At 37.2% G+C, this 27468-nt stretch overlaps 1 protein-coding gene across 3 annotated transcripts in view; it reads left to right on the top strand.

Annotated features, from left to right (window-relative positions):
* The window catches only part of RAB27B (RAB27B, member RAS oncogene family), a 584254-nt gene extending 557900 nt beyond the window's left edge, over nucleotides 1-26354 (top strand). For all 3 annotated transcript variants that reach the window (XM_053701127.1, XM_053701125.1, XM_053701126.1), the window contains 5 exons: nucleotides 4015-4186; nucleotides 12787-12872; nucleotides 20680-20783; nucleotides 23108-23231; nucleotides 25860-26354. In XM_053701127.1, coding sequence (XP_053557102.1) covers nucleotides 4034-4186; nucleotides 12787-12872; nucleotides 20680-20783; nucleotides 23108-23231; nucleotides 25860-26049 — 657 coding nt within the window. In that variant the 5' untranslated portion in view covers nucleotides 4015-4033 and the 3' untranslated portion in view covers nucleotides 26050-26354. The remainder of the gene's footprint in view (nucleotides 1-4014; nucleotides 4187-12786; nucleotides 12873-20679; nucleotides 20784-23107; nucleotides 23232-25859) is intronic.
* Nucleotides 26355-27468: the final 1114 nt, after the last annotated feature.

A 27468-nucleotide genomic window follows, 5' to 3' on the forward strand; every position in this document is an offset into this window, starting at 1 on the left:
AATATTTCCCTATACATTTTTGTTGGATTATTGAGTTTTTGAATCTTTAAAAGCATGTGATATAGTAAGTATTCTGTAGATATAGTTAGCTAGGAGTAGTAATCTCTTAAACAATATGACATCATGAACTATGGAATATACACCCTTTTAAATTGACTGACAAATTGTAAACATGAAATGGAGTTTATAACATTTAAAAAAAAAAAACAGGACAGGGTCAAACATATAAAACTTAAGGTAGCTAACATCTGTGGAGCATGTTGTTAACTGAGAAGACCATATAGATCCGTCCCTAAATTCTTAGACAGTAAGGAGTAGTGATTTATACGGTAACTCCTTCAGTGATGTTTCATCATGTATGTGAACCAAACAGTACATATATTTATAACAAGGGTTAACCAACCTCTGCAAAGCATGGTTTTAACTGAGAGCGCTGTTTAAGTCGCTCTCTAAGCATTAAGCAGAGCTTCTGAAGCACAGCCATCCTGCAAGTCTCTGTCTTTATGTAAGCGGTTTTCTCAAACCCCTCTTGTGGGTGAGACTGATTGGGCAGTACAGGATTTTTGGTGGTCTAAGTTCTGGATGATTTTATCGGGAACTGTACCTTTCAGCTTGTTCTGTATCATCGAGCACTCCTTACCCGCCTCAGTAGTAGCGATAGTGTTTGTGCCCAGCAGTGACAAAGAGCTTAATTTTTATTACAGCCTGGGCCCTTCAGTGCAGCCTGCAAGATGAAATCTGCTGGTGTTATCTCCTTTCTCGATCCTGAAGGTATGAACTCTGGCACGTAAGTGTTCCATAGGCTGCCTGATGCATTGAGGACTAGTGCCTGCTTGTACGGTTCACCGCATCCATATGAAGGCTGTCCGCATGATGAGATTGCGATCAAGCATTCTTTGCAATGGCTATTGCGCTGTGTTGAGGATCTACATTTTGTTTATCTCTAAGTGATTGTGAAATCAGTTGAGTGTGTTCTGAGTCATGTGGACTCCATGATGTGGGTAGATGATTGGCATCCGTAGCGCCATAGTATGGTTTTATTTCCTGGAGACCTTTTGGGTGCATTGCAGTCACCTTCTCCACAGTTAAGCGCTTCAACAAGTGGTCATATGGAGCTTTCTCTAGCAGTCTGAGCAAGATGGAGGTTAGTTTTGCCTCATAATCTTCATAGCCCTTCAGAAGATTCTCTGCCATTGTGTTTGTCATGTTTTATCAGCTAAAGTTATTTCTTCTCCGCTCAGGGGATCTCATTGTTATTACGTAAAGCTATTCGGTAGGTAAGCTTGATATTCAGTTATAGAAGGATGTTGAAGAGGTTGAGTAAGTCAGAAAGTTCTGACAGCATTAATAACCCGGCTCTTCCCGGGGGGGAGGTGTATGCCTTACAATAGGCCGCCGCCTTAGACCTCCAATTTCCGATCTGAGTCCCCCAACGTCATACAGACAGCTACGAAAAGAGATATAGGACCACAGTTATCAGAGTTGTGGAGTCTTCATGTATTGTGCTTTTATTTATGCTGTTAGATGCTAATAATCGGCAGATTATTAAAATTTCAGTTGGAGCTTTCAGAGAATGCGTCCTCTCCAGAACGCTGCCCGGACACGCCTTAATAAATGTTTTAACTATGTATTTGCTATAGCCATTTGACAATCCAATGTTCTGCACATAGCAGAATATATTCTAAGTAAGTATTTCTAAATAGATATTCCTATACAGTTGCAAGAAAAAGTATGTGAACCCTTTGGAATGATATGGATTTCTGCACAAATTGGTAATAAAATGTGATCTGATCATCATCGAAGTCACAACAATAGACAATCACAGTCTGCTTAAACTAATAACACACAAAGAATGAAATGTTGCCATGTTTTTATTGAACACACCATGTAAACATTCACAGTGCAGGTGGAAAAAGTATGTGAACCCCTAGACTAATGACATCTCCAAGAGCTAATTGGAGTGAGATGTCAGCCAACTGGAGTCCAATCAATGAGATGAGATTGGAGGTGTTGGTTACAGCTGCCCTGCCCTATAAAAAACACACACCAGTTCTGGGTTTGCTTTTCACAAGAAGCATTGCCTGATGTGAATGATGCCTCACACAAAAGAGCTCTCAGAAGACCTACGATTAAGAATTGTTGACTTGCATAAAGCTGGAAAGGGTTATAAAAGTATCTCCAAAAGCCTTGCTGTTCATCAGTCCACGGTAAGACAAATTGTCTATAAATGGAGAAAGTTCAGCACTGCTGCTACTCTCCCTAGAAGTGGCCATCCTGTAAAGATGACTGCAAGAGCACAGCACAGACTGCTCAATGAGGTGAAGAAGAATCCTAGAGTGTCAGCTAAAGACTTACAAAAGTCACTGGCAAATGCTAACATCCCTGTTAGTGAATCTACAATACGTAAACCACTAAACAAGAATGGATTTCATGGAAGGATACCACAGAGGAAGCCACTGCTGTCCAAACAAAACATTGCTGCACGTTTACAGTTTGCACAAGAGCACCTGGATGTTCCACAGCAGTACTGGCAAAATATTCTGTGGACAGATGAAACCAAAGTTGAGTTGTTTGGAAGAAACACACAACACTATGTGTGGCGAAAAAGAGGCACAGCACACCAACATCAAAACCTTATCCCAACTGTGAAGTATGGTGGTGGGGGCATCATGGTTTGGGGCTGCTTTGCTGCATCAGGGCCTGGACGGATTGCTATCATCGAAGGAAAAATGAATTCCCAAGTTTAGCAAGACAGAACTTAAGGCCATCTGTCTACCAGCTGAAGCTCAACAGAAGATGGGTGTTGCAACAGGACAATGACCCAAACCATAGAAGTAAATCAACAACAGAATGGCTTAAACAGAAGAAAATATGCCTTCTGAAGTGGCCCAGTCAGAGTCCTGACCTCAACCCGATTGAGATGCTGTGGCATTACCTCAAGAAAGCGATTCACACCAGACATCCCAAGAGTATTTCTGAACTGCAACAGTTCTGTAAAGAGGAATGGTCAATAATTACTCCTGACCGTTGTGCACATCTGATCTGCAACTACAGGAAAAGTTTGGTTGAAGTTATTGCTGCCAAAGGAGGTTCAACCAGTTATTAAATCCAAGGGTTCACATACTTTTTCCACCTGCACTGTGAATGTTTACATGGTGTGTTCAATAAAAACATGGCAACATTTCATTCTTTGTGTGTTATTAGTTTAAGCAGACTGTGATTGTCTATTGTTGTGACTTAGATGATGATCAGATCACATTTTATTACCAATTTGTGCAGAAATCCATATCATTCCAAAGGGTTCACATACTTTTTCTTGCAACTGTATATATATATATATAATTATCTATAAAGATAGGTATAAATAGAGACTTAGTACCAAAAAAAAACATCAGATATATGTAGAAATATGTATTTATAATTAATAGAACATATTCTTGTATGTGTAGAACATTGGAATGTGAAATATTACTATTTTTATGTCGGGTTAGTGCACATAAGAATATGCAATCTGGTTTGCGCGAGAGTGGGGTATTTTTTTTCTCCACTTTTTTTTTCTTCATTGACATTTATTGGGGTATACTTGAATGCACACTCGATAGTTCAGCTTTTTGCGCTCATCGGGTTAGTGCATGAGCGAAAACTATTTACTTTAAATTCATAATACGAGCAGAATCCACCGATTGTTTACTTCTAACGCAATTAACTCTCAAGCGAAAGCGTTAATTAAAGCTCCACTTGTAATCTGGACCAATATAAGGCTGACATGGTCACATCATGCTGTCCTTCAGCTTTTTAATACAAACTGTCAGCTCTTTAAGGGTGAGATATAACAAGTATATTTTTCCTCTCTCTCTCTCTCTCTCTCTCTCTCTCTCTCTCTCTCTATCTATATATATATATATATATATATATATATTTGCAAACATAGAAATAATTTTCAATAAAGTTATTTATAATCTGATTTTAATAGAGATACTAATTGTGAATAAAAAATACCTTCTTTTCTTGTAGGTTCACGAAGACTAGCACTATGACTGATGGGGACTATGACTATCTGATTAAGCTCCTGGCTCTTGGAGATTCCGGAGTTGGAAAGACCACATTTCTTTACAGATACACAGACAACAAGTTCAACCCTAAGTTTATCACTACAGTTGGAATAGATTTCCGGGAAAAGCGAGTGGTAAGTGCTGTTTGCTTTTCTGTCAGTATATCTGATATAATACAGAAATCGGTCACATATGGCATCACTGTCCCTATCAAATTTGGCTGGTTGCAAGCTGCCTTTGTGACTATAAGGGATATATTTATTTCAGCTAGAGGAAAAATAAAATTACCATTTATTGTATAAGAGAATTTCAAGTATATAAGATGAATAAACCATAAATAAAACGGTTTAAAATGTGAACTGAAACTGATATTATATTATCAGTTTTATTCTTCATGTTACTGCTCATTGGCTGATATGTATAAATTCTCATTGTACCTCAAAGCTAATCAGCATTAGTAGGAAGTACCTATCAGCCAATGAGCATTAGTAACAAGCTAATGAGCTTTAACCCCTTCGCTACCATTAATTTTAGAGAAAAACTTGTCCAAAGTATCAGAGAATTTTTAGCATTTTGCTATCACTCTGTTTAAACAGAAATTGAACTTTTGATTTACCTATGAAAAACTATATATTTTTAAAGTAGACAGCCCATTTTGGTATATTTGATGCCACTATTTGGTCACCAGATATGATCAAAAAATAAAAAAAATATTTAACTTTTTCGCAAACTTTGGGTTTCTCACTGAAGTTATTTACATTCAACAACTTTAGTCATATGACATGGTTATAAAAGCATCTCTTGGTCAGAAATAGCATACATGCATGGCCTTGCCATTACATTTCAGCAATTAGAATGCAGCTAATTGTAGCTGCGTGCTTTACTTGAGATTCCTGGCAGTGAAGGGGTTAATCAATTAGCTTGTAAGATTATTTTCTGATGCAGAGTAGAGATTACCTTCCATCTGACACTTCCCATTCCCTGATCCCTCCCAAACAGCTCTCTTACCGCCCTCACTACCCCACTGGTCACCACCATCTTAGGTACTGGCAGAAAGTCTGGCGGTATGCAGTTTAAGACTTTTTTTTAAATTATTATTATTATTTTCCTCACAGTGTAGTGATCCCTCCTCAACCCTCCCACCTCTCTGACCCCCAACAACTCTTTGACCTTCCCCTCTTTTACTAGTGGCAGCCATCTTAGGTACTGGCAGCGGTTTGCAAACTCACACTCGTATTACAAGTCCACCGTTTAACCCTTGTTCTTCAGCGATAATATCATTAGCACTGGAAATATTAGCCAATGTGAAAGACTCTAATAAAATCATTGTCAGTGCTCACACAGTTAAACCACTGTAAAATTGGTTTCTCCATAATGTGTTTACAGTGATTTGTTATACCAGCTATAGATTTCAAAATTAGTGGGAAATTGCTGGTTTGGGTATATTTTGAATATGAAATAGCTGTCTCGGGTAATTAAATCCCCTACCAAAACAAATTCATTATTTGCTTAACTCTATATTTATACAAAATCCTTTTTTATCTTTTTATCTTTTCTTACTGTATACACAGTGAGACCATTACTTTGCGAGAACTATGATTTTTTTTTTATCTGTCTGTTTCTTCTACCTCCCATTTGGAGCTTGATTTAGTTTAAACTTTCTTACAAAGCTTTTCTATAACCATTACTTAAGTATTAAAATTTACAGTATAGGTGTCTGGTACTTATCTCCGCTCTTGGTCTCGGCAAATGCATAGGGTGAATTCTTCAACTCCACTAGCTGTTACTGCGGCTCTCTAGGCGCGTGCAGCCGTACACTAACTAGATTTAAAGGGCCAAGTCCTAATTACCGGAACTCCCACCTGGAGCCAATAGCAGTGGGAGTTCCTATAAAAGGTCACTCAGCCCATCACTCTGGGCTGAGTTATTGTAAAGTTCACCTTGTTCCTGAAACTTGCATACTTACCCTGTACCTGCGTATGCTCACCTGGTTTCTAAAATCCAAGCATACTTACCTGATATGTGTATGCTCACCTTGTTCCTGAAACTTGCATACTTACCCTGTACCTGCGTATGCTCACCTGGTTTCTAAAATCCAAGCATACTTACCTGATATGTGTATGCTCACCTTGTTCCTGAAACTTGCATACTTACCCTGTACCTGCGTATGCTCACCTGGTTTCTAAAATCCAAGCATACTTACCTGATATGTGTATGCTCACCTTGTTCCTGAAACTTGCATACTTACCTTGTACCTGCGTATGCTCACCTGGTTTCTAAAATCCAAGCATACTTACCTGATATGTGTATGCTCACCTTGTTTCTGAAACTGCGCTTGCAGTTCCTACCTGGTATCCTGTGACAGTTTCACCAACAGTATCTGCCGGGTATCTTATGCCTGCTGAGTATCCTGTGTCTGCTATACCAGTGACAGCTTTTCCTTAAACCTGGTATACCTGCTGCACCTACCTGGTATCCCATGACAGTCTCTCTATGCGTACTTACTGGGTATATTGCACTATTTGAGCTTTTGTATCCACTGGACTTTGTTACTGCAACTTTCTAAGGCTTACTGAAATTGAACTGGACTCTAGTGTTCAGCCTTGGACCTATGTATAAACTTGCAGTTTCTGTTTTCTTCAGTTTAAACTACCAATTTGGCTTCTTTGCTTATTATTCAGTAAATATTCTTAAAATACGTTTGTTCAATGTTTCTATACCTGAATTCGGAGTTCCAAACACCCTAACCTCCTCACAATAGGAGGGGATAGAACAGTAAAAAAAAAATAACTGTTACCAATGAAAAATAAAGGTAAAGGAACCAGAGATGCAACAACTAATCAACATAATTATTAATAATCGGTTATGGAAATAGTTGTCAACTAACCTTATTCGATTAGTTGGTCTGTGTACTGAACCAGCTGCTTTACTCCGTTGAACTCCTGCACATGGTGTTGCTTTTTATGGTTATGTCCTTAGCCTAAAGGACGTCTACAGACATTTACTTTTCAGTTTTTCTGGACAGTATAAGTTTATTTTCCAGTTTACAACTACTCCTGGCTTATGTGCGTTAGATCTCCTGTACCACCCAGAAATAATAGGAGTCATCATTTGGGTTGTTTATATTAAACCACAGATTTGCTTTTTTCTTATATTTACCCGGTGATCTACATCCATAATTCTCAACTGTGGTCAAGTGCCCCAACAGACCAGGTTTTCATTATAGCTTAACTAGAGCACTGGTGAAATAATCAACTGATCAGTAACCATACTGTGCACTGGTTCAGATATAATAAAAATCCGGCCTGTTGGGGGTACCTGAGGGCCGCGGTTGAGAAACATTGATATACATAAATCACACAGTGTCCTGGGGACCTGTGAGAACAGCTAGGGAGCAGCAGTGAGTAAGAAAATAAAGAGGGATAACCAAGTTATAAATGAAGTCCAGGTTTACTTTGTTGAGAGGCCTCTTGCCAAGGAGGAACCCCTTTGCATTGGTGGAGAACTAACAAAGATAAATATAGAAAAACAAATGGTATAGATTTTTTTTTATCTGATTAATCAAAAAAATAATCATCCGATTAATCAATTATGAAAATAATTGTTTTTTGCAGCCTAAAAGGAACTATTTGTAAACAATTTGTTACACTCCAGCAGGTAAAATGGATACTTGGGAATACATTAATGGGAAGAAAAAAAAACACAGCACTGTCCTCTTAATATGCAATGTTCATCTTCATTAAGGTTCTGATAACTTTACAATGGAAATTAAGGTTTACTTTCAGCTCTGGTAACTTGCACTCAAGTGGTACTTGCTCTCGAGCAAGAAAACTTTACTTTCAACTTGTAATTTGAGTGCACAACCAGGTGCTTAAGATATGCTTGAGTAGTTGTGCCACTCCAGTGCAATTTACACTAGAAATCTCATGCAAAATACAGCTCCACTTGTAATCTAGGCCAAAATATATGTATACACTGTGAACTCCTGCACATGCTCGGTAGAAAGTGTGCACATAAAAGTGAAGTGAGTTAATTCTTAAAGTTTTAAAAATATGATAACTCTTCCAACTCTTGTTCTGCAAGCTAATTTGTTTCATCTTAATTTCCTCTGATTATTCTGAGGTTATAGCTTTTGAAACTGTGTAGGCCCAAACTGGAAATTCTTCTTACACTTGATTTTGTCTTTCTGATTGCTTTTTTTAAATTCATTTCTGCTTCCATCTTCTGGACATAATGATTAACAATTGATATAATGACTTCCTACAAGACGATACTTCAGCAGAAAAATTATGATATGTTTAGAGATATTTAAACTCTTAAGATCAATAAATCTTCTATTTTAAATGAAAATTACTCTTAAGTCGTTGTTTTTCCTGGATTGTATTTATAGTTAGTATTTATTCCCATCTGTAAGATATTTTATGTCAGGGATCCTTATTATTTTACAGTAGCATGATTATTGCAACTAGACAGCCTCCACTGCTGCTGGGGCTCGGTAGACAACACCCACTCGCTATGAGCGGGTGCAAAACCGAGAACAGTAGACAGCCTATCCGCAACAACAAGCCACAAACAGTGTAAATTAAAAATGAGAACAATAAAAAAAACTCATGAGAATGCACCAGTGGGAGCCACGAAACATGTGAAACGGACACTATTGCCATATATGCTATATGTGTTTTAATCTACTATTATAAAGGATATATACAGTATGTATGTATGTATGTATGTATGTATGTATATATATATATATATATATATATATATATATATATATATATATATACATTTACAATGGGCAGAATGTACCTTTTTTGGACATTCTAGTTACACAGCTATTAAACACTAATTATGAACAAATCATATGCAAATAAGGGTTATTTGGGGGATGGATCTTAAAGGGACAGTAAACGTAAAAATGAATGTTATATAATTCTGCACGTAGTGCAGAATTATATAACATTAACATTATCTTAGCAACAGCTTTCAGATTTTAGCTGTCAAAGTTCCACCTACCTGTTTTGCTCTCCATGAACTTCTGATTAGGAATTCTTTTTCAAGTGCTTTGCGAGCGCACTGTCTAATCACAATCAACTGAAATGACTAAGAGCCTATTGCAGGTTTGATAACCCTGCAAGTTATCTAAATGAAGGGGCAGTTTGTGCAAGTGGCGATATGTCTCCTATAGAAAGTAATAGAGCTCGCTGGAAAGGCAAACTGAGTGATGTTAGAAGGGGGCACTTTTAAATTTAAATCCTGCAAAAATAAAATCACAAATTATTGCCTTCTACATATCGCATCTTACAATTGCCTCGATTTTCTTATGCATGTGTTTTTCTATTAGGGTATTTTGTGTATTTTGTCACAAGCAACCTCTCCAACTTTTAGTTTATGAGAAAGAACAGTGAGAACTGTAAGGCGGAAATATTTAGATAATTACGCTTTGATTTGAAAGAAAATTTCATACAGGCCCATAGAACGCCCATGTTCAGCTTATTTTACAATAAAATAACAATTATGTTTTGTATTTTGTACTTAGAAGTATGAATTTCTATGTGGGTTTTTTTTGCAAATCCAGTGCATTTAAATTACGATTTTCGCTGTGCATATTTAAAAAGATTTATTCCCAAAATTGCATTTGTAATTAAAGATTTGTATTCTAAAAAAAAAAATATATTTCCACAAAGTTTGTATTTGTAAATTTCGATTTGTATTCGTACATCGCAATTTATGTACAACGATAAAGAATCACACAAACTTGCCTTTTTGACAGCAATCTTATTCCATACTTTCCAGAGTAAAAAGTGGCTTTATAGAATTCCACCAGGGAAATAGAACTACTGGGGAACCTTCATAAATAACCTTGCCAGCCCAGAGACGTTTAGATAATCGGGCCCTTGGTAACTACACAAGTTGTAACTAACTATTGGAACACATGCAAAACGTTTATGCATAAATATATGTAATATCTTGCTCCTAGATTTTGAACACTTTTGTCAAGCTCTGTATTAAAGGAATAGTTTAGTCAAAATTAAACTTTCATGATTCAGATATAGCAGGCAATTTTAAGCCTCTTTCTAATTTACTCTTATTAATAATTTTTTTTCATTCTCTTGCTATCTTTATTTGAATGTAAGCTTAGAAGCCGTCCCATTTTTGGTTCAGCACCTGGGTAGCGCTTACTGATTAGTGGCTACATCTAGACACCAATCAGAATGCTCTACCCATGTGCGGAACAAAAAATGGGCTGGCTCCTATGCTTACTTTCTTGCTTTTTTAGATAAAAATAACAAGAGAACAAAGAAAAATTCATAATAGGAGTAAATTAGAAAGTTGCTTAAAATGGCGTGCTCTATCTGAATCATTAAAGTTTAATTTTGACTGAACTATTCCTTTTAAGCTTTTGATTTAAAGAGTAAAACAGTAAAATATTTAATTATGTGCTGTAAATATACTTTGTAATGTGATTTCATTTTATGTTGTCCCCTTCTCATGTAAGTTACAAAAGGCACAAATTGAGCACAGCACAGAGGATGGGGAGTGCACGCAAGACCAAGGGAACTGCCAATCCCTCCAGCAGATAAGCACCAATTTAAAGATAGTCTCCAGCACTCCAATTCTTTTCAAAGGCAATTTTATTTCACATAAATCAGCGACGTTTCGGGGTCACAGCCCCTTACTCATGCTTCATACACAATACTGACACAATGTCTTTTAAACACTATCTGTATGGCGCCAAAAGGCATCCTAGATGGAGTGTTGCCACATGAGGGAGCTAACACTCCATCTAGGATGCCTTTTGGCCCCATACAGATAGTGTTTAACCCCTTAATGACCGGACCATTTTTCAATTTTCTTACCCTTAATGACAATGGCTATTTTTACATTTCTGCAGTGTTTGTGTTTAGATGTAATTTTCCTCTTACTCATTTACTGTACCCACACATATTATATACCGTTTTTCTCGCCATTAAATGGACTTTCTAAAGATACCATTATTTTCATCATATCTAATAATTTACTATTAAAAAAATGTAAAATATGAGGAAAAAATTGAAAAAAAAACACTTTTTCTAACTTTGACCCCCAAAATCTGTTACACATGTACAACCACCAAAATACAACCATGCTAAATAGTTTATACATTTTGTCCTGAGTTTAGAAATACCCAATTATAGGGCAATAAATACAAGTAGCACTTCGCTATTTCCAAACCACTTTTTTTCAAAATTAGCGCTAGTTACATTGGAACACTGATATCTTTCAGAAATCCCTGAATATCCCTTGACATGTATATATTTATATTTAGAAGACATCCCAAAGTATTGATCTAGGCCCATTTTGGTATATTTCATGCAACCATTTCACCGCCAAATACGATCAAATAAAAAAAAAAACTTAAATTTTTCACAATTTTAGGTTTCTCACTGAAATTATTTACAAACAGCTTGTGCAATTATGGCACAAATGGTTATAAATGCTTCTCTGGGATCCCCTTTGTTCAGAAATAGCAGACATATATGGCTTTGGCGTTGCTTTTTGGTAATAATAAGGCCGTTAATACTGCTGCGCACCACACTTGTAATATGCCCAGCAGTTAAGGGGTTAATTAGGTAGCTTGTAGGGTTAATTTTTAGCTTTAACGTAGAGATCAGCCTCCCACCTGACACATCCCACCCCCTGATCCCCCCCTGACCCCCCTCAAACAGCTCTCTTCCCTCCCCCACCTCACAATTGTCACCGCCATCTTAAGTACTGGCAGAAAGTCTGCCAGTACTGAAATAAAAATAATTTATTATTATTTTTTTATTTTTTTCATACAGTCTGCAGTGATGGATCCCCCCTTACCCCACAACCTCCCTGATCCCCCCCAATACATCTCTCTAAACCTCCCCCTCTACCTATTTGCCGCCATCTTGGGTATTGGCAGCTGTCTGCCAGTACCCAATTTGCCCCCCAAAATAGTTTTTTTGTTTACTTTTTTATATTAAATACATGTTTTCTGTAGTGTAGCTGGCCCCCCTAAATGATCTACATCCCTCCCCCTCCCAGATCCCTTACTAAAGAACTAAGATCCCCCTGCTTCCACATCTGTCTTTTTATTTTACTTTCATAATCCGGCATAATTTGCGTGCACCTGCCGCAATCGCCCATCCGGTAAAAACCACCGACAATGTCAGATCGCTTAGGGAAACAACTGAGGCACATACAGACAAAAGCTGCTCCCATCCACCAACGAAATTGTTAGCCTCAATGGCCGATGCAGAGAGGGCCACAGAGTGGCCCTTTCTGCATCGGTATGTAAAATAGGGGATTGCAGTGATGCCTCAATATTGAGGCATCACTACAATCCCTTGGAAGCAGCTGGAAGCAATCGTGATCGCTTCCAGCACTTCAGATAACAGAGGACGTACCAGGTACGTCAATTGTCATTAAGGGAGTTTTTTCCTATGACGTACCTGGTACGTCCTCTGTCATTAAGGGGTTAAAAGACATTGTGTCAGTATTGTGTATGAAGCATGAGTAAGGGGCTGTGACCCCAAAACGTCGCTGATTTATGTGAAATAAAATTGCCTTTGAAAAGAATTGGAGTGCTGGAGACTATCTTTAAATTGGTGCTTCTCATGTAATTTAAAGGGACAGTAAGCAACGTGCGCTCCAATATATACAACTGATTAACTGATTGTTTGAATTGATTGAAAGTAAAGTTATGACATGTAATGATTACTTCCAGATATACAATAATGCCGGTCCTGGTGGGACACATGGAAAGACTTTCAAGGTTCATTTACAATTGTGGGACACAGCTGGCCAAGAAAGGTAATGCTTCACTCTTTTAACATCTTTATAATTATATCCTTTACTTTACCTTTACATGCAGCAAATAAAACATAATCATCATTTGTATTACTGATCTTAGCTTACTTTGTGTTAAACTCCCTCAGACCATCACAGGTCTTAATGAAAGAACAGTAAAATATAGCAGTGCTGAGGTCCCACTTTGCTACACTGTGATCTCATGAGATTTCAGTGAAATATCATGAGATTTCATAGTAAACTTCTTTAACTCCTTAGTGACCAGACCATTTTTCAATTTTCTTATCGATAAGGACCAGGGCTGTTTTTACATTTTTGCTGTGTTTGTGTTTAGCTGTAATTTTACTCTTACTCATTTACTGTACCCACACATATTATATACTGTTTTTCCTCGCCATTAAATGAACTTTCTAAAGATACCATTATTTTCATCATATCATATAATTTACTATAACAAAAATGATAAAATATGATGACAAAATTGAAAAAACACACTTTTTCTAATTTTTTTTTGACCTCCAAAATCTTACGCATCTACAACCGCCAAACAACTCCCATGCTAAATAGCTTCTAAATTTTGTCCTGAGTTTAGAAATACCCAATGTTTACATGTTCTTTGCTTTTTTTTGCAAGTTATAGGGAAATATGTACAAGTAGCACTTTGCTACTTCCAAACCATTTTTTTCCCAAAATTAGCAAAAGTTACATTGATATCTGTCAGAATTCCCTGAATAACCCTTCACATGTATGTATGTATATATATATATATATATATATATATATATATATATATATATATATATTTATTTAGTAGACAACCCAAAGTATTGATCTAGGCCCATTTTGGTATATTTCATGCCACTATTTTACCGTGAAATGCGATCAAATAAAAAAAATTGTTAACTTTTTCACAATTTTAGGTTTCTCACTGAAATTATTTGCTAACAGCTTGTGCAATTATGGCACAAATTATTGTGAATGCTTCTCTGGGATCCCCTTTGTTCAGAAATAGCAGACATATATGGCTTTGGCATTGCTTTTGGTAATTAGAAGGCCGCTAAATGCTGCTGCACACCACACTTTTATTATGCCTAGCAGTGAAGTGGTTAATTAGGTAGCTTGTAGGGTTAATTTTAGCTTTAGTGTAGAGATAAGCCTCCCACCTGACACATACCACCCCTTTCTAATCTCTCTAAAACAGCTCTCTTCCCTCCCCCACCCCACAATAGTCACCCCCATCTTGAGTACTGGCAGAAAGTTTGCCAGTACTAAAATAAAAGGCTTTTTTTTTTTAATATTTATTTTTATTTTTATATAGTTTCTGCAGTGTAGGATCCCCCAACCTCCCTGATCCCCTCCCAAAAAAAGCTCTCTAACCCTCCCCCTCTACCTATTTGCCACCATCTTAAGTACTGGCAGCTGTCTGCTAGTACCCATTTTCCAGTAAAATTGGGCTACATTTTTTTTTAAATTAAATAAACCCGTTTTTTCTGTAGTGTAGCTGCCCCCCCTCAAAACCTACCTCGCTCCCGCTCCCAGATCCCTTTCCCAAATCTCTTAAAACTCTCTCCCTCCTTCCCACATCACTTTCCACTTCCACTTTCACTTTCCATAGTGTAGCGCTCCGGCCCCTCTCACGCCCCCTCCCGCCCCCTCCCGCCCAATCCAGTGATGTATCACAGGCATCTAAGCAGCTACAGAACCCCAAGACCCACCGTTGGAAAGGTAATCGCCTAAGCTTTCCAAAAGTGTAAGTTTTGGGGATATGAAAAAGAAAAAAAAAAGTTAAAAAATAAATATTTAAAAAAACAAACAAACTTAAAGCAGCTTAGCACCCAGGTGGGAAAGTGCTTAGCACTCAAAGGGTTAAGTGCTTTAACTATAAGCAGGAAAGTCATGATTCAGATGCCATTTTAAACATCTTCAACTTACTTTTATTATCACTTTTGCTTTGTTCTCTTTATTGAAAAGCATACCTAGGTAGGCTCAGCAGCAACAATGCACTTCTGGTAGCTAGCTGCTGATTGATGTATGCACAGATATGACTCTTGTCATTGGCTCATGATATCTGTTCCGCTAGCTCCCAGTAGTGCATTGCTGCTGCTTCAACAAAGGATACCAAGAGATTGAAGTACATTTGATAATTAGAAGTAAATTGGAAAGTTGATTAAAATGATATGCTCTAACTAAACCATAAAGGTAAAATCTGGGGCCTCATGCCCATTTAATGTGAGGTAAATGTACCTGCTTCTTCAGACTGTCTAGATCAAGGTTCTTCAAACTTTATACCCGAAGACCCAGTGCCATGGTACCACATACCGCTGCGACACTATATTTATGCTTGGTCTGAAGATTGCTGAAGTGATATATAACAAAATAGCTGCAATTTATTGGCAAAGGGCCGAAAATATTTGTGTACTTTATTCCTGATTGTAGTAAAGCTTGAAAGTGTTGTAGAAGGTAATAGAACACACACCACACTCTCTCCTACAACACACACTCTCTCCTACAACACACACTCTCTCCTACAGCACACACTCTCTCCTACAGCACACACTCTCTCCTACAGCACACACTCTCTCCTACAACACACACTCTCTCCTACAACACACACTCTCTCCTACAGCACACACTCTCTCCTACAACACACACTCTCTCCTACAGCACACAGTCTCTCCTACAGCACACACTCTCTCCTACAGCACACACTCTCTCCTACAGCACACACTCTCTCCTACAGCACACACTCTCTCCTACAGCACACACTCTCTCCTACAGCACACACTCTCTCCTACAGCACACACACTCTCCTACAGCACACACACTCTCCTACAGAACACACTCCCTCCTACAACACACACTCCCTCCTACAACACACACTCCCTCCTACAACACACACTCTCTCCTATAGCACACACTCTCTCCTACAACACACACTCTCTCCTACAGCACACACTCTCTCCTACAGCACACAAACCAAACTCTCTCCTACAGCACACACACTCTCCTACAGCACACAAACCACACTCTCTCCTACAGCACACACACTCTCCTACAGCACACAAACCAAACTCTCTCCTACAGCACATACTCTCCTACAGCACACACACTCTCCTACAGCACACAAACCAAACTCTCTCCTACAGCACACACTCTCTCCTACAACACACACTCTCTCCTACAGCACACAAACCACACTCTCTCCTACAGCACACACACTCTCCTACAGCACACACACTCTCCTACAGCACACACACTCTCCTACAGCACACAAACCACACTCTCTCCTACAGCACACACACTCTCCTACAGCACACACACTCTCCTACAGCACACAAACCACACTCTCTCCTACAGCACACACACTCTCCTACAGCACACACACTCTCCTACAGCACACACACTCTCCTACAGCACACACACTCTCCTACAGCACACAAACCACACTCTCTCCTACAGCACACACACTCTCCTACAGCACACACACTCTCCTACAGCACACACACTCTCCTACAGCACACAAACCAAACTCTCTCCTACAGCACACAAACCAAACTCTCTCCTACAGCACACACTCTCCTACAGCACACACACTCTCCTACAGCACACACACTCTCCTACAGCACACACACTCTCCTACAGCACACACACTCTCCTACAGCACACACACTCTCCTACAGCACACACACTCTCCTACAGCACACACTCTCCTACAGCACACACACTCTCCTACAGCACACAAACCACACTCTCTCCTACAGCACACACACTCTCCTACAACACACACACTCTCCTACAACACACACACTCTCCTACAGCACACACACTCTCCTACAGCACACACACTCTCCTACAGCACACACACTCTCCTACAGCACACACACTCTCCTACAGCACACACACTCTCCTACAGCACACACTCTCTCCTACAACACACACTCTCCTACAGCACACACTCTCCTACAGCACACACTCTCTCCTACAGCACACACTCTCTCCTACAGCACACACTCTCTCCTACAACACACACTCTCTCCTACAACACACACTCTCTCCTACAGCACACACACTCTCCTACAGCACACACTCTCTCCTACAACACACACTCTCTACTACAACACACACTCTCCTACAGCACACACTCTCCTACAGCACACACTCTCTCCTACAGCACACACTCTCTCCTACAGCACACACTCTCTCCTACAGCACACACACTCTCCTACAGCACACACTCTCTCCTACAGCACACACACTCTCCTACAGCGCACACACTCTCCTACAGCGCACACACTCTCCTACAGCACACACACTCTCCTACAGCGCACACACTCTCCTACAGCGCACACACTCTCTCCTACAGCACACACTCTCTCCTACAGCACACACACAAGCCATGACCCAGTAAACATGGTGTTGCGACCCTGTAATGGGTACCGACACGTAGTTTAAAGAACCCTGGTCTAGATCACGGTGAGAGCTAATTGGATTTTACCCTGATAGACATCCTGAAAAGTCATAAAACATTTGCTACACATTCAGTCACATACACAATTAACTTATAAGTTTCTATTCACTCACATATAAAACAAGACACTTTGTTAGTAATGGTCATCGCACTTTACTTGTAGAGTGATTATTATAATGATTTATTTGTATTCCACCTCCAAGTTCAATAGAGCTGCATGATGCTACTTATATAAACTAGTATGATTCCTTGACCATATAGAGGTACCATACCAATCCCTATTTTTCCAAAATCCAGAATTTTTTATTAATATTTTTTTAAACAAAACTTATTAAAAACTCCCCTTTTTCCCTGCTTCTCATTTTGTATCGGGATTGGAGCTCGCAGTTAGGCGCTCTGAACACAGAAGGGGAGAATTGATTTCAGAAGCGGTGAGGGAATTAAGTGCGTCAATACTTTTCCAGGCTCCTTAAAGTGATGGTAAACTCTCCCCTTTTTAAAATCAGATCTGGAATGTAAGCGCTATTTTAGATGTTTAATTCATTAGCTGTAATGAAGATGCAGTATAACATGCTTTTTAATATAGATATGAAATTCAAATACTGCATGCTCCTCCGCCCACTTCAAAAGTAAAATTTTCTGTGAGCTAACAGATTAAATTGTTGTCCAATCAGCGCTCTTCCCATATGGCACTTTTGTTGTAGCTAGCATTGATTGGAGAGTAATTCAATCATTTAGCTGACAGGAAAATTGACTTTTGAAGTGGGTGGTGTAACTTGGGGTATTTGAATTTTATATCTATATTAATAACTAAGTTATAGTGCATCTTCATTACAGCTAATGAATAAAACCCCATCTAAAATAGCGCTTACATTCCAGATCTGATTTTAAAAAGGGGAGAGTTTACCATCACTTTAAGGAACTATGCACATTCAGTGCAGATTTCATACATGTAAAGCCCTTTAAAGGGACAGTACACTGTAAAATTGTTTTTCCATTAATGTATTTGCAATGACTTGTTATACCAACTGCAGAGTATAAAATATTTGAGAAATTGCATTTTCGGGTTTATTTGTGTATCTGAAGTAGCTGGTTTTGTGCTTTGAAACCACAGCCTATTACAATGGGTTGAGCTTCAGGTAATATCAGATCTCATTATGTTATCACTTTTATGTACACAGATTTGCTTCCTTATCTTATATTTGTCTGGAACACCAAAGCTCAATACATAGAGAGAACAATGGAAAATTATCATTTTATTACTTAACTATCATGCCCCCACTGAGGGCGTAATCTCTTCTGCTGGCTGTGTTTACTTAGGCTTGTCAATAGCATATACGCCAGTATCAAAATTTTCAGTATAGGTTGGGAAACCACAAGCTAAATCAGCTATTTCAAATGCTGAAATATGAGTAAAGGAGCTACTTGCAACCAATTTAATACACTCTAGCAGGTAAAAAGGATCATTGGGAATAATTTAAAGGGGAGAAAGTTTTTGGTTGAACTGTCCCTTTAATAGTAACATTGATGGCTTATACCCATGTATTTTATACACTGATAAGATACAACATATTTGTTCATAATTGTTCTGGTAAATGTTTTATTGGTGAACTTTGTAACTATTTGTTGAAATGTTATTTTTTTTTAGAGGTTTAGCATCAGATAAATTGATATATTTTTAGATTAATTTTGCAAGTTTGGAGTAATAAGCAGTAAATTCACTCAATATTTCTTTTTTTAATAAAGATTTTATTTTCTTTTAACCAAATTCATTGCTTTTGTACCTGTATGTACGGAAACATTTAACTTCTACTTTTCCTTTCTGATTACAGTACTGTACTATCTTTCTGCTGGCACTATGTATACAGAAGTATTACAAATTATACTCCAAGCTATCTCATTGTACTGTTTTGTACCTATATCTACTTGTGTCTTCATTGAATTACAGCAGATGTTTAATTAAAATGGGTGTTGAAGCTGTACATTCTTTTTTTTACTTTTCTCTTAACTTCCACCTTCCTTTATTTCTACATCTCTATCTTCACCAGGGAGAAGTGAATGTTTCCACACCTTGATTAGCAATGACGGATGTTGACACATTCATCTGTTCTAAACAAATGGTGATTGTTCACCTAACTTTTAAAGCTACAGTACAGTCTACACCAGAATTTTTATAGTTTAAAAAGATAGCTAATCCCTTTATTCCCCATTCCCCATTTTTGCATAACCAACACAATTATATCAATATACTTTTTACCTCTGTGATTACCTTGTATCTAAAAATTTGCAGACTGTACCCTTATTTCATTTCTTTTGACAGACTTGCATTTTAGCCAATCAGTGCTGACTCCTAGGTAACTCCACGACGTGAACACAATGTTATCTATATGGTGCACATGAACCCTCTAGTTGTGGAAAAATTAAAAAATGCATTCAGATAAGAGGCAGCCTTCAAGGGCTAAGAAATTAGGAGCCTACCTAGGTTTAGCTTTAAACTAAGAATACCAAGCGAACAAAGCAAAATTGATGATAAAAGTAATTTGGAAAGTTGTTTAAAATTACATGTCCTATCTGAATCATGAAAGTTTATTTTTGACTAGACTGTCCCTTAACATTCATTTTTGCAAATGTTAACATATATATTCTACACTACATTTAATATTTGGAAATTAAATGTATCATTAAAACTTGTTGATTGTCATAAACCTCACAAGTCTATAAGAATCAACACTGAAATGCAATATTTCAATGTTACCATTTCATCTCAGCTTCTGCACATATAATTTTTTACTTTTTGCCTTCAAGGGAAATCTATGCAACTATTATAAATAATAAATATGATTTGATATGTTGCCTAATTATGCTTTATTACAATATCTTATAACTATGATGTGTAACTTGAATTAAACAAAATTGTGACTTTAAATTGCTAGAAATAAATAATAGTGATGTAAGTATGTCTAAAATTTGGTGGGGGGGGGGGGGGGGGGGTTAAAGCTTTTTTATTTTTTTATTTTAAAAGACAGATTAGGTAACCGGTTAGGATTTATACATGACTCAGTAGTGGTAACTTTGTATTTTTGTTTAGAATAGCTACAACACAATATTTATTTTTACTAAACCTGCATTTTGTTTTCAGATTGTCAGTGCGGTATTTCTATATCCACTTAAACATACAGAATGAATTCCACTTGTGAATGTTAAAATGCTTTTTACATTGTAGTAATCCATTTTTTTATTTTATTAATATGTCTTCTTATTCTCTGAAACAATTATTACATTTTGCAGCTTGAAAACAATCCTTATCTTAGTAATATTAACACTAATTGTTCTGCCCCTTAGGTTCCGAAGTCTCACAACAGCTTTTTTCAGAGATGCAATGGGTTTCTTATTAATGTTTGATCTTACAAGTCAACAAAGTTTCCTCAATGTCAGAAACTGGATGAGTGAGTAACATTTAATATTTGTGCATTATTTATATATTTTGTCTTTAATGTTCTTTTTATTACTTATTAGTTTGACATATGCACACACACACACACACATACACATACTACATCACACACACACACATACACATACTACTTCACACACACACATACTGCATCACACACACACTTACACACACATACTACATGGCACACACACGCTTGCACACACACACTTGCGCACACACACACTACATCACACACACTTGCACATACATAATACATGGCACACACACACTTGCACTTACATAATACATGGCATGCACACACACACTTACACATACATACTACATGGCACACACACATACTACATTGTACGCACACACACTTACATACTACATTACACACACACACACACACACACACACATACATACTACATCCCACGCGCACACACTTACACACACATACTACATCACACACACATACATCACACACACTTGCACATACATAATACATGGCATGCACACACTTGCACATACATAATACATGGCACGCACACACTTGCACATACATACTACATGGCACGCACACACTTACACACACATACTATATTGGACACACACACTTACACACACATACTACATTGTACGCACACACACACTTACACACTACATTATACACACACACACTTACACATACATACTACATCCCATGCACACACACACTTACACATACATACTACATCCCACGCACACACACACTTACACATACATACTACATCCCATGCACACACACTTACACATACATACTACATCACACACACACTTACAAATACATACTACATTGCGCGCACGCACACACTTACACATACATACTACATTACACACACACACACTTACACATACATACTACATCCCATTCACACACACACTTACACATACCTAATACATTGCAAACACACACACACACACAAATACATACTACATTGCGCGCGCTCACACATACATACTACATCGCACGCACACACATACTGTACATACTACATTGCACGCACACACACTTACACATACATACTACATCACATATACATATACTACATCACACACACACACACTTGCACATACATACTACATCACACATACATATATACAACATCACACATTCATATATACTACATCACACACACTTTCACATACACACTACATCGCACACACACATACACACTACATCACACGCTCACACACACACTTACACATACATACTACATCAAACACACACTTACACATACATACTAGATACTACATCACACGCACACACTTACACATACATACTACACCACACGCACTTTATATAGCAGAAATACAAATTAAGCATATCAGTCAATCCTCTTTAATGCATAAAAGTAACATGGCTGGACCATAATCTGTAGTTAAATTGTCATAATGATATGCTTGATATTTTCAAATACATTATGTTGCCATTCATTATGTTGCAGAACTCTTAATTACACAATTTAAAAAGTATTTTTACCACAATTCATATTACATATGACAAGAGTTGACCACAAAAGTCTCACCAGAGAACTAATTATCCAAGAGTAGTGATTTCTGAGCACCGGGTCAGTTAATTTATGTAGAATCTCAAGTTGCCAGGTGCTTTGTTGTTAAGCACATAGTTTTAGCACATGAGAGTCAGCACATAATGACTACATGCCAGATCTTCTTACATCTCTAGTTATAAATATACAATAGGCGTTTTATTTCAAGTCTCTTTCTACTCCTATATTTACCTTTATCAGCACAACTCTCAATGTTCTTGAATGGTAACCTGGAAGTAATTTGAAGGGATTATGCCAATGACTGCCATAGTTTCAAGGACGACCATATATGGAAAGAATTTTCATTGAGGGGGTTAGAATTGGCTGATTTATGCAAAAGGGGACATTGGTAGGATTGACCTATAATTTACATGTTAGACATTGAAGTGTCTTGGAGATATATTGCTTGTGTGATCAGTACTATGGGGTTGGTAGTGATAAGGATATACTCAAACATATCTGCACCATGGTTTCATCACCAAAGCAGTGATCACACAAACGGCAATGCAAGACATGAAAGGAAGAGGAAGGATGCTATTATGGGACTGAATGCAGGACAGGACCGCAGAATACAGGACACCAGAGAACTGTTTATCCTTGAGACAAAGGTCATGTAAATGGAATGATATATTTATGCAATAAATGCTGTTTATAGTGCTGAAACCTATTATTTACTGAGGTTTTATTCTCAGATTTCTATTAGTTTCAGTATTTATTTATTCATGTTTTGTTTTCTATTTTAGGTCAGCTTCAAGCAAATGCTTACTGTGAAAGCCCAGACATTGTATTAATTGGTAACAAGGCTGACCTGTCAGATCAGAGAGAGGTCAATGAAAGACAAGCTAGAGAGCTTGCAGATAAATATGGGTGAGCAGCCAACTGGAACTTAATTAAACTGCATTTTACCCAATTGTGATTTTTATTTAACAGAGAGTGTCATACAGTGCCAGTTGCTACTGATATTTATCTTTTTCATCTGCCTTTTTTCAAAGTTTCTGTTAATACATATTTACCAACATATTAAAGGGACAGTAAACTTTGTAATATACGTTCATTATTTATTTTGCCTCCTTTTCATATAATTTAGCTCTGAAAATTGTGGCTTCTTTAAATATCAGACCTAGAAAAGCACACTGCAGACTTCTAACAGTGAGCACTGCTAAATATCTTTCCATAATTGGCTTTAATAGATAACTGCAAAACAATTCACTGTATATTAGCAATATAACCATGACTAGCGTTGTTGTCTGCCAACTAAAGCCTGGCTTTGGCTCCTCCAAATACGTCAAATGATGGGTGGAATTTGCTTATTCAGAAACAAATGCTGCAAACACAATGCTAAGTTGATTTAAAAAAAATGTTAAGACTTGGTGGATATCTTATTCTATTGCGAAACACCACAATGACAAGGTGTTTTCTGTCCCTTTAATATTGCTACAATGAAAGAATGAACAATACACAGTGTGTATTTATATTGCCATCTTTTCACTACAGGAATGTTCAGATTAGATTGTCAGTAGGCGAAATTCACTAAAAGGTTTCTCAACATTCACCATTTCCTTTGTTTATTCTTTGCGGCTCATTTGCGTAGACAGCTGAGTAAGATTTAGTGAATTGACTGTGCAGAATAAATGCATATACAGGGAAATTGCTACTTGGAGAATTTAACCCATTTCCTTCAGTTAAACGTCATAATAATGTGCAATACAAAATGCGCATGCCCCTGACCCACTCTAGCAGGTCCTTGCTTCCTCCTCAAGTGATGCACTAACCTGTACAAAATACATTGGACAACTAAAACCTACTAGACGCTGTAACTGTTTTTTAACGGATTTAATATAAACATTGATGTTGCAATGTTCCATTTGCATCCAGCAACACCTTTTGGAATGAACTTTAAAGGGACAGGAAACCCCAAAATTTTCTTTCCTAATTCAGATAGCATATACAATTTCAAACAACTTTCCAATTTACCTCTATTATCAAATTTGCTTTTTTTTCTCTAGTTATTCATTGCAGAAGGAACAGCATTGCACTACTGGTAGCTAGCTGAACACATCTAATTATCCAATCACAAGGGACAAATGTGTGCAGGCGCCAATCAGCAGCTAGCTCCCACTAGTGTAGAATATGTGTGTATTAGTTTTCAACAAGCGAAACTAAGAGAACAAAGCACATTTGAAAATAGAAGTGCATTTTAAAGTGTCTTAAAATGACATGCTCTGAGTCATTCCAGTTTAATTTTGACTTTCCTATCCCTTTAAGCACAAAGGTCAGGGGTTGATGAGACCCTTGAAGCAGGAGACTGCACTGAGTAGGGTCACTGTGTTCTTTTTTAATCTGCACAAAATAAAGAAATGTTCTGGCATAGAGCTACATCCCAAACTACCCAGCTCTAAATAGGTAGAAAGAGAAATAAGAACAAATACTTATTTGTAGTTTTTGTATTTAAAGAATCATGCAAGCCAGAATTCATTTCTATTTCACTTTTATTATCAAATGCACTTGGTTTCCTGGGTAGGCTTAGAAGCACTGTATGACAGCAGTATTTACACTGGACATGTGCACACTGTTGAGCTAAACTCATGTTATTCAACAGAGGTTACCAAGAGAACAGTACAATTGATAATAAAAGTAAAGTTTTCATTTAGATTTTCATGTCCTTTTAATAAACGTTCATAGCTCCTAAAGTCAGTCTTCTCTAATATATAACTTTACATTTATTTGTGTAATCTTTTCAGAAATATTGATGTATATTGCTTGAAAGTTAGGTTGGCGTTTTCATATACCACTGGACTTTTCTGTTTTTTACATATACACAGGTATATATTTTTTTGGTTAGTGAGTAGTACCATGGCTATGTGGTTAATATGGTGGATTGTGTTGGTAAGTAATGGTCCGATATGGTTCTTCTGATCGTTCCGATTGCTTTCACATTTTTTTTCTTACATATTATTTTCATTCATTGGTGTCTTGCTCGTTTGGCTTTTTACAGATTACATTGTAACAGCTTTTGAATTGTAACTTTGTTGTCTTTTTAATGATTGTAGCTATATAGCTCATTTGAATTAATGTAATATTATTTCAATGAACACTCCCGGCTTGTTAGTTTGTTGAGCCTGATTGGTTTACTGCTGTATTTAAATAGACCCTATTATCACGGTCTGATATGCCTGAAGAAACGGCTATGCCGAGAAACGCGCTGCATTGTTAGGGGAGTTACTGTTATGCCTCCTCTATATCCAATGCTTTGTTGTTTTTATTAAGACTTTTTAATAAATAATTATTTTAATAAGCAGTGAGCTATAGCCCATTTCATACAGCATCCCATTCCTGCTACACTGGAGGGATCCATGTGCGGTTCCTGGTACCAGGAGCAGGTGAGCTGATGCTTTAAAGTTCACTGATGTTTGTTGTGAAGATAAAGTTCTAAAATTTTACTTTTAATTCCTATTTGTCTTAAAATTGCAACTTTATGGCTTTTTCCCCCCCCAGAATTCCATACTTTGAAACAAGTGCCGCAACTGGGCAGAATGTTGAGAAGTCCGTAGACACTCTTCTGGACTTGATTATGAAGCGAATGGAACAGTGTGTGGACAAGACACAAGTACCAGACACAGTAAATGGAGGAAGTTCTGGGAAACTAGATGAAACTAAGCCAGATACAAAAAAGTGTGCCTGTTAAAAATAACTCTAGAGACTGTGAGAATCTGATACAACTGAAATCCAAAGTGGCTGAGAAACCACTTAGTGAATATGTTGGGCTATATGTGCGCTACAGCAAGTCATATTTTCATATCCGTAACAAAGTATGTAATAGAGCCCGCAGTGATTCCTTTTTTTCGTGGGTAAACTACCTATATATGATAACATCTCTTGTAAAGAAAGTGTTATACTTAACTATATATGCATCAGAATATACAAAAAAAAATACGTTTGTTACAGAAAAAATGCCATTGTTTTTCAATAAAAACTGTTTTATTTTTCTGACTCATCCGATGCAGTTTCCAGGTTTGAGAGACCTGCATTTAAGGTGCCATTTTCAATAGAATTTTAACTTTTTGTTTTGTTTTACCTGTTAATACCTTGTGTTGTTTACATTTCATAAAAGTGCTCAGTTACAAAGTTATGTTGTTTGCTTGGACAAAAAAATATTTGTTGATTGCCAAACTTTTGTGAATGATTCTGCAGCGTTTCTGTTTAGCGTATAGCTTGTAATTTCACCATTTTTAATGGTGCCATCTTTATGAAAAAAAAAAGTTGTGAAAATCAGATATTTTTTGCCCCATTACAGAAGTGCCATACAAAAATATTGCATTTTTGCTGCTTTTCAAAGCTATTCCATTCCATTAGAATTGGTAAAAAAAAATCTAGTTAAACATCTAAAGACAAAAACTAAGAAACAGCTGTTTCATAGGCTTTGCAAGGAGGTTTTCACAGGTTGTTTTTTTTTTTTTTTTTACAGATATCACAAAAATAATAGCTATGCAGCCAAAATAAAAGTAAAATATGGTGGCTAATTGAGTCGGTACAGATAAAGAGTGAATCATTTGTTTTACTTAACTAGTCATATACATATATGAAGCGCTCCTGATTAACTAATAATATAGATTTTTTACATGCTTTTTACTTTACCAATCATATACATACATGACATACTTCTCACTACACTAATCATATACATACATGACATACTTCTCACTACACTAATCATATACATACATGACATACTTCTCACTACACTAATCATATACATACATGACATACTTCTCACTGCTCTAATCATATACATACATGACATACTTCTCACTACACTAATCATATACATACATGAATCTCACTACACTAATCATATACATACATGACATACTTCTCACTACACTAATCATATACATACATGACATACTTCTCACTACACTAATCATATACATACATGACATACTTCTCACTACACTAATCATATACATACATGACATGCTTCTCACTACACTAATCATATACATACATGACATGCTTCTCACTACACTAATCATATACATACATGACATGCTTCTCACTACACTAATCATATACATACATGACATACTTCTCACTACTCTAATCA

Source organism: Bombina bombina, chromosome 2 (genome assembly GCF_027579735.1).
Source record: "Bombina bombina isolate aBomBom1 chromosome 2, aBomBom1.pri, whole genome shotgun sequence".
NCBI classification, from domain to species: domain Eukaryota; kingdom Metazoa; phylum Chordata; class Amphibia; order Anura; family Bombinatoridae; genus Bombina; species Bombina bombina.